This window comes from Boleophthalmus pectinirostris, unplaced genomic scaffold (genome assembly GCF_026225935.1).
Source record: "Boleophthalmus pectinirostris isolate CB_2022bp ecotype Guang Dong unplaced genomic scaffold, ASM2622593v1 HiC_scaffold_9, whole genome shotgun sequence".
NCBI classification, from domain to species: domain Eukaryota; kingdom Metazoa; phylum Chordata; class Actinopteri; order Gobiiformes; family Gobiidae; genus Boleophthalmus; species Boleophthalmus pectinirostris.
Window position 1 is genome coordinate 4,738,053 of NW_026571541.1, and position 8,836 is coordinate 4,746,888.

General features: G+C 39.9%; 1 protein-coding gene across 1 annotated transcript; it reads right to left on the minus strand.

Annotated features, from left to right (window-relative positions):
- Positions 1 to 5,529: 5,529 nt before the first annotated feature.
- On the minus strand, positions 5,530 to 7,773 carry LOC110167108 (protein lingerer-like). Its single transcript, XM_055147835.1, has 7 exons — positions 7,685 to 7,773; positions 7,571 to 7,604; positions 6,900 to 7,415; positions 6,584 to 6,755; positions 6,394 to 6,503; positions 6,132 to 6,300; positions 5,530 to 6,051 (listed from the first exon to the last, which is right to left on the minus strand). Exons 1-7 carry the CDS (start codon positions 7,694 to 7,696, stop codon positions 5,952 to 5,954), a joined length of 1,113 nt encoding a protein of 370 aa, XP_055003810.1. The 5' UTR covers positions 7,697 to 7,773; the 3' UTR covers positions 5,530 to 5,951.
- Positions 7,774 to 8,836: the final 1,063 nt, after the last annotated feature.

Below are 8,836 nucleotides of genomic sequence, written 5' to 3' on the forward strand. Positions count from 1 at the left end.
GATCAGATATGTATTGGTTTTAGAAGCACATATCCAAGTGTCCTGGGTTGCATTTGAAAAAAATGGATTTGTGTGGTTCAGACTGTCATTAAAAGATCAGATACAGGTCACATAGGGGCCAAAAAATTGGATTTCGGTCACTTCAGGCTGCAGTCTGAACGTAGTCTATTTTCCTTAGTTACACTAGAGTTCAGTATTGCAACTGTTTGTACAATATATACAATACAGAGACGATCAAGAATGTCACGCTCATTTATAAATTTTACCTATACAAACTCTTCAGAAACATTTTATAACCATCTCAATGTATGTATGGTATGGTCTGCTTTTTATTTATACAGGGACAGTGCACAACAATATTTGAACCTAGACAGAAGTCATAGGAGAGATGCTGGTGCAATGAGCATGAACGCTCATTTACACCTGTAGGCCCTGAGCAGGTTGGTGGAAAGAATACTGATTCAGTGTATACAGATAAATTTACCAAAGATACATTAAAACAGATATTAGTGTAGAAATACTATTTTAAAAACAACATACACCAGACATGCAACCACATGCACTCTGAGGACGCACTCACAGTAGGACTTTAGAATCGTGTAGGGTTCTATGGTCGCACTCACACTTGCACATGTATTGGGTGTGCGTCTGTTCATTAAGAGTCTACTGTCTTGGTGCACATCCGATAATCCTTAGTTTATGTCTGCGTTGTGTTCTTGAGTACTGCGCCGGTGGAAGGAAGGACCATGAGACACTGGTGACCACTGGATACTCATTTACTGGTGGTTCTGCACAAATGAAAGACAAATACAAATCCTTGTCACGTTTCTCCATGTACGCAGCTCATCTGTCCCGTTAGCAGGAAAACACATGGAGAACACTGAAGCTAGCTCTCAACCACATGTGATTACAGTAAACTTGAACAATACAGACATGAAAGCTCTCCTACATGATTCAAATTATACATGTGGATTTGTAAATGATCAGTAATTATGTTTTACTATGAACTTTTATATATATATTTTAGTGCCTAAATACCAGAATAAAATAATACATTGACATAAAAAAAAAACTTGTGCTCACCTCCTCAGTAGCACTGCACAGACTGATAGAGGCGCTGCTCATCACATGAACCACGTTGCTCTTAAAGGGACAGTACAGGCAAAATGTGCAACTCTTCCTAACAGAATAATAACATTGGGAAATAAGCTAAAACCTGCTTAAAACCATGAAATAGCGATAGAAATGTAACTGAAGAGAAGGATTTTGTGAAATTCAAAATAAAAACAAAAGTACATTTTTCCTTGTTTACACACATCTGAACCGTGCCACAACCCAATGACGTCATCACACGGCGCTAATTGTTTACATGTGCTAACGCTTTTAGTGGAGAAAAAAAAATCCAGTGGCAGAGATATCTATTAAATAGTGAGGCTGATATGCGTCCTTTTATGATACACGCTCCTCCGTGAGTTTATTGATATAACAAAAGTGTGGAGCAGTGAGGACAGCTGGAGACGAGAGGCAGTGAAACTTCTGTCTGTCTCACTTTTTACTGAAGGTGAGCGTGGATTCACTCTGTGTTTTGGAACAGACTTTATTCACTGTTTTCCTCGTATGAGTAACATCAGTGCACCTGACAGAGCTCGTATAGTAAAGCTGTGCGTGTGAACATGAGCAACCGTGTCATGCTTTGGCCCACCTCCTCCAAAAAGGTCAAAGGGCAGCAGTAGCTCAGTTAGTAGAGCATTTGCCCACTGATCTGAAGGTTGGCGGTGTGATTCCAGCTCCCACTGATGAATGCTGTTGTTATGTCCTTGGGCAAGACACTTAACCCACCTTGCCCACAGTGTCTGCATACACTGGTGTGTGAATGGGTGAGTGGTTCCTTGTTGTAAAGTGCTTTGAGTGCCTTGAAGGTGGAAAAGCGCTATAGAAAAATGTGACCATGTGTGACCAAAGTCCCAACCGCCTGTCCCAGCGTGCCTGGACACGATTCGATTGCGCTCACACTGGACAAACGTACCGCGCTTTAGGGGCAATCTGAGCTTGGGCACGGTTCTAAAGTCCTAGTGTGAGTGCACCCTAAGTCTCTTCCTCCCTCTGTCAAGGCCCAACATTTGCACACACGCACATTCTACATTCTACTGATGATTCAAACGTACAAACTTGTTTAGAGATCAGCCACTTCTTTGTCAGACGTGCAAACATTTGAAAACCTGTGCACGTTAGAATCACTGTTGGCAAATTATTCCAATGACTCAGTGACAGAGAAAAGAGAGGATTAGGTGAGCGCAGACTTAAATTTGGAGACAGTGCACTCTCCTCTGGAGGATGAGCGTGTTACTCAAAATGTTTTCATTCATTCATTCATTTCATTCATTGATTGTTTCACCAACAACCTACAACACCGACCACCTAAAGCACCGACCACCTAAAGCACCGACCACCTACAGCACCGACCACCTACAGCACTGACCACCTACACTACAGCAACGACACATATACACCACCCTCCTCACCCACATATACACCACCCTCCTCACCACACACATATACACCACCCTCCTCACCCACATATACACCACCCTCCTCACCCACATATACACCACCCTCCTCACCCACATATACACCATCCTCCTCACCTACACCTGGCCAATCCTGCCACACCTTCAGCCTTCTCCCCCTTATTTAAGGAGATTACCAGCACCTGTTCGGGGCTGCTGACCTTGGTGACCAGTCTGTCATCTTGTGTTTGTGTTTGTGTGTGTCTAGTTCTGTAGTTTTGTCCTGTTTTGTGCCTTCTTTTATTTGGTCACTCGATTCTGTTTGTGGATTTATGTGGTTTTATTTTGTTTGTGTTTTAGTTTTGTGTGTGTCCCTTAGTTAACCATTTGTTTTTGTGAAAGCCGACGTGGTAAAAAACTAATCTGTTAATTCCGTTGTTCTGTTTCTTAGTTTAGTTTATTTTCTGCATTTTAGTCTGTTTTGTTAATTTACCTTTTACAACCCTGTTAATTAAACATTATTTAATTTATTGCATTTAACACCTTGTTTTTTTTTTTGTTACATCCTTGACCCCAAGCAAGCCGGATCGTAACAGCGGCCAGGAAGCAGGAATGTGTGTCTCTTCAAAGAAGAACACATGGACTTTTCCATTTATTATTATTATTATTATTATTATTATTATTATTATTATTATTTTAGAAGAATGGGAGTGAGGAACACGGTTTCAATTCTTCATATGTTTCATATGAAAATTGATAATAAACTTGTTGAATTGAATTGTAAAGTTGCATCTAAGGTCACACAGTCCAGTTACAATTTTAATTATCTCATCATTTATGAAAATATCTGGGCAAATTGTTGAATGTGCCTGTTTGTAAAATACATGGCAACAGCCTCATTTACATTTAACGACAGCCAGGCTGCCACCTTTCTCATTTCAGTTGTTTGTCTCTTTGCTACCTCACTTATATTTTTTCCATGGGTGTATACGAGAATGTCGTCAGTGTACATAATTATCTTGACATCACACACACGACGGGGGGTCATTTACGTATAGACTAAAAAGCAGAGACCCGAGGATAGAGCCCTGCGGCACCCCCACTGTGCAGCTTTGGAGAGAGGATAAGGTGTTGTTTGCTCTCACACATTGTTGTCTCCAGTGTTGGGGAGTAATGGATTACATGTACCAGTGTTACGTAATCAGAGTACAAATTATGAGTAACTGTATTCAGTTACAGTTGCTGTTTCAATGAGTGGTAATTGGTTACTTTGTTGAAATAAATGGATTACACTAAGGTATTTTCCTGTTTTCACATTCTGGGCTATATCTGCCTTTTTTTTTTTCTCGGTAATTCCACTTGTTGCCAGAAACCCAAACAGAACGCGTGCAGTTAGAGTTCTGTAAACGTCTTGTTAACGTTGGTGGTGTCAATCACACAATGGATGAGGTTGAGGAGCCAGTAGAACAGAGCCAGCAGTGCACAGGCAAAAACACATTTGTGTCAAGAACATTCAGACATCACTTTGTATTTAAAGAAGAGAGGGACGGGCGTGTAGTGGGCGCGGTACACGGGGGTACGCCGACCACCCACTTCTCCCGACGTGAGATATAAAAATATAACAAATATAAAATCGCCTACAAGTTAAATGCCAAACTGGAGCAATTGGCAATGATGAAAGCAACCTGCATAGGCTCATGATATCTGCACTACTGTCTGCACTACTGGATGCTCACACAGACATCCACAAACACGCATCTTCATCATTGTCATCAACCCAAGAATGCGTGGACCACGTCTCATTCCGTCCCACATGGACACCACCGTCCTCCCGTGCGGCGCGTGTGGACTGCATTTTCTCTAGTACGCGTGGACACGGCCTAAAACTAGGACTAAACCAGGACTAAACCAGGTCTAAACCAGGACTAAACCAGGATTAAACCAGGACTAAACCAGGACTAAACCAGGTCTAAACCAGGACTAAACCAGGACTAAACCAGGACTAAACCAGGACTAAACCAGGTCTAAACTAGGACTAAACCAGGAGTAAACCAGATCTAAACCAGGACTAAACAATATGACACCTAACAGTAGAGTGGACATAATTTAAGGCAGCAGTGATCTCATATATAAAGCATTTCTCTATCAATAATATTTTTAATACGGTTAAGTAAAGACTTATGTTAAGATCTTATGTTATAGATATCTATAGATATCTTAGTCTTTGCTACTTTTCAGCAAACAATTACCTACTCATGGAGATTTGGGCTCAACAGACAATTTGAAGAGAAAAAACATGAATTTTCAGGATGTGGTTGCTTCATTCATGTAATTTTAAAAAAGCATGACAATATCAAGTAATCCAAAGTATTCAGATTACATCACTGATTTTAAGTAATTTAATAGATTACATTACAAACTACATTTTGGGGTATGTAATCTGTAATCTGTAGGGAATACATTTTAAAAGTCACCTTCCCAACACTGGCTGTCTCCCCCTCAGGTACGACACAAACCCGTCTTTTGCAGATTGTGACAATCCAAAATGTCCTATTTTACTGAGAAGAATATTGCGGTTTACAGTGTTAAACGCCCTGTGCAGGTCAAGGAGGACACCTCCAACTACTCCACCCTGGTCTACATGAGATTTAATTTCTTTAAGGCAGTAGCAGCAGGCTGTTTCAGTGTAATAATACTTCCTGAAACCAAACTGCTATTTAATAAATCATTTGCATCAAGGTGTTGAGTGAGCTACTCAGCTACAACTTTCTCACAGACCTTAAAGATGGCAGGGAGTCTGTTAACAAATGCTCAGTCTGTTTCCATTTTTGATATAATGCTCTGTATGTTTAAATGCCCTTTTCTAAAACTCCTTTAGAAAAGCTGTAATAAATGTGGCCTCAAATACAGGGCTCAGATGTGGGTTGTACATCGTGCTTTTGGACTCCTTGATATTACTATTTCAAGTTTTCTAAATGAAAATAATGTTTATGTTTGGAAAATACTACACTTTCTTTCTCAGTGTGGTTTTGGCACTGTCTTTATTGATGAAGATAATTTTATGAACTTTTGGGCAAATGTGGCATAATTCATTACAGTTTTATCTAAACACAATTCCACTTTTTATACAAATATATATAAAACATCAATAACAAGTTATAATCATGATCTCTGTTTATTGTTTAAAGGTTTTTTACAATATAATTTAACAGAAAATAAATTAGGAACAATTCTTAATAAATTATTGCAGTTTATTATTGACCCAAAAATACATGTTAAATATGATTATTAACACATTTAAAACTCCTTCAATACAAATGTCAGTTATTTATTACAAAACTGGGTAAAGAAGAATCATAGAATCATGAAGAAATGCTACTGATTTGCTGATCACCTGTAAGGATTTTTGCTTGTTTGTTTGTGGCTGTAGATGCAGGGAAATGTCTAAACCTTACATGGACAACCGAAGCGGACCTTGTATTCATTGTGGCGATTTTCACACTGGCCACATTTGTGGCAAGCACAAGTTTCAGGGGGGCTGTTGCTGAAATTGTAGAAAAAAAAAAACAGTTACTTAGTTTTCATTAGTGGACAGAGAAGTGTTATAAATGAAGATGAACCTACAATCTTTGTCCAATGAAGACAGCAGGTGGATCGTTGAGCTTGTTCTGAATTTCAATGTGAAGTGGCCGTTGACAGATTTGTCCAGGATGTTTAGCTCTCAGTTCACACAGCAGTTCCAAGTCTCCAGTGCCACTGGGCTTGTCTGTGCTAAACCACTTGGTCCAGCACACTGGCACAAGAAGAAAAAGTATATAATAATAAAACAACAACAGTATTGTATAGTTACAGACCAAAAGACAGTTGAAGTTATTCATGTACATACCTTTGGGATGACAAAACTCGTGAGGGCAGCGGAAACGCACCATATAATCTCTGCAATCTGACTCTATTTGGTCAGAGTTTTTACAGACAAATCCATTGATTGTGTCTGACCTGTTGAAGACAATTCAGTGATTTAAAAGAAATGAAAACACAACTCATTCAACAAAATTGCTGTGTGATTAAACCCTTACACTGCAATGATGTTCCCTGTTGAAGATACACTCTTTCCACATGTAGTGTTGACCTGAATAGCAAGAGGCTTGTGGCAGATCATCCCAGGGAATTCGTGGTAAAGATTTTCTAGGGTCTCCCAGTCTCCTGATGCAGTGGGATCATCTCTGTCAAACCAAGGAGTCCAACATTCTGCAATACACAGTTTAGCTCATGAGTCTGTCTGTTTAAACACCTTTTACATACAGTGTTCTAATTTAGATGAACACCATCCAAGCATACATATAAAAATGCAATGCCCATGAAACATGTTCTCATTATTCTCACATGACTCACCTTGCGAGCACTTAGTGTGGTGGTGCTTATGGGTTGAATTGCTTCCTTTACTGCCACCGCTGCCTCCACTGCCTCCACTGCCTCCACTGCCGCCACCGCTGCCTCCACTGCCGCCGCTGCCTCCGCTGCCTCCACTGCCGCCACTGCCGCCGCTGCCGCCACTGCTGCCTCCGCTGCCACTGCTGCCTCCGCTGCCACCACTACCACTAGTACTGGATTTATTTTCCTCAGTGATCTCAGGTGAACCATTGCCCTCCTCACTGCCAGTGCTTGTATCACTGTCATTATCACCATCATCTTTATCTTCATCACCACTGTTCTTCTCTTCTTCAGGCGTGTCATCTTCTTCACCAGTCTTGTCCTCATTACTGATCACATCATCAGTACCATCGCTGCCCCCACTGTCCAGAGTGTCATCATTTTTCTCCTCTGCACCACTACCTTCCACTTTAAAGAGTTGTTCTTCATACATACCACTGCCCTCAGCCTCATCAGCAGCAACTTGGTGGTATGTTTCTAAATGGGAAAAGAAATACATTTAGTACATTTTGATTGTCTGTAATGTTACATAATATGGTGGTAACATTTTTATCATTCTTATTTGAAAATGTTGAATTAACCAATTTCCCACATAATAACATGAAAGTGAGAGCAGCACATTTTAAACTTACGTAGTAGAAGAGCAGCAACTACGACTGTGAGTAACTATTGGGAAGAACAAAAACACAACAGACATGAGTGGATGCAGCAGCACAGCAGGAATGTCTAGAAAGTAAGTTTCTTACCAGTGTCTTCATTTTGATAGTTGATAGAAGCTTCACCAGAAATGACAAGTTTTTGAGAAATTATTGCTTTAAGGTTTGTACAATTCTCTGCTGCTTCCTTTTCTGCTCAGTAGAAGGTATTGACCTGATTTTTATACTCTCAAAATGAGGGAGTTTTCTTAGCATCCAGGCAACACCCACATCGCATGAGATAGTATTTATCAGTTATTACAGAAGTTATAATTACTAAATGAATCATTAGAGTTACACCTCTGTTATAACAATAGTAAATTGTTGTTAATTGTGAGCACCTCCTTTGTATGACGTGCTTGAAAGTTTACTTAACCATTAAAGAAGATAATACTTAATAACAATGAATGTGATCAGGAAGTACACTCATGAAAGCAAGGCTGCCGATCTGCACTATTGGCTCCTCCAACCACCACCATCAGTCACAAAAGACAAAACAAGTTTTTTTTGTTTGTTTTTTTAAATGGTGCCCCACTGTCCCACCTGATTTCCCCAGAAGTCTCCCATACAAATACTAACCAGGCCCGGCCCAGCTTAGTTTTTGAGATCTGATGAGATCAGGCTTTGAAAAGGAGGACTGGTCACACCTTGACCTGATTCATTGTCATGTCTACAGAATCTTGTGATATCACTTGAAACTCAGCAACTGGATATGCGTGGAAAGGTGCAGTACATTGTGTGTCCTCCTAATGTACTGCATTATTGAACAGATAAAAAAAAATACAAAAATCAAACCTGATTATGGAAATTTTGAAACATTTCAAGCTTGTGGTTTTCTGAGGAGTTTCACAGTTTTACACAGTCTTATTCACATGGTACTGTCTATTTCCACCTGAATGACCTTTTCCACTGGCTTTGACTGTCTGAATCTGGTGTGAGTGTTGGTTTTATGAAAGGGAGCATATATACTCTGCAAAAAAAATCAAAGGAACACTTTGAAAACACATTAGAGCTCAATATGAAAAAAAAAATGCTGGCTAACTATACAAATATGGACAAGGTAACATCTTAGGAACAAAAGGATGCCATCTCTTTTAATGGAAATAACATTTTCAGCCTACAGACTACAAAATGCTTCTCAGTCTCTTGTGTGGCCTCCACATGCTTGTCTGCATGTTTGACAAAGTCATGGCCGCTCCTAAT

Bases quoted from the DNA above. Each gene is read 5' to 3' on its own strand.
- LOC110167108 (XM_055147835.1), bottom strand. The intron at 7,416-7,570 runs GTAAGTTTAAAA...TTTCCCATTTAG, and splicing joins AGTTGCTGCTCTTCTACTAC to AAACATACCACCAAGTTGCT. The intron at 6,301-6,393 runs GTATGTACATGA...TTCTTGTGCCAG, and splicing joins CGAGTTTTGTCATCCCAAAG to TGTGCTGGACCAAGTGGTTT.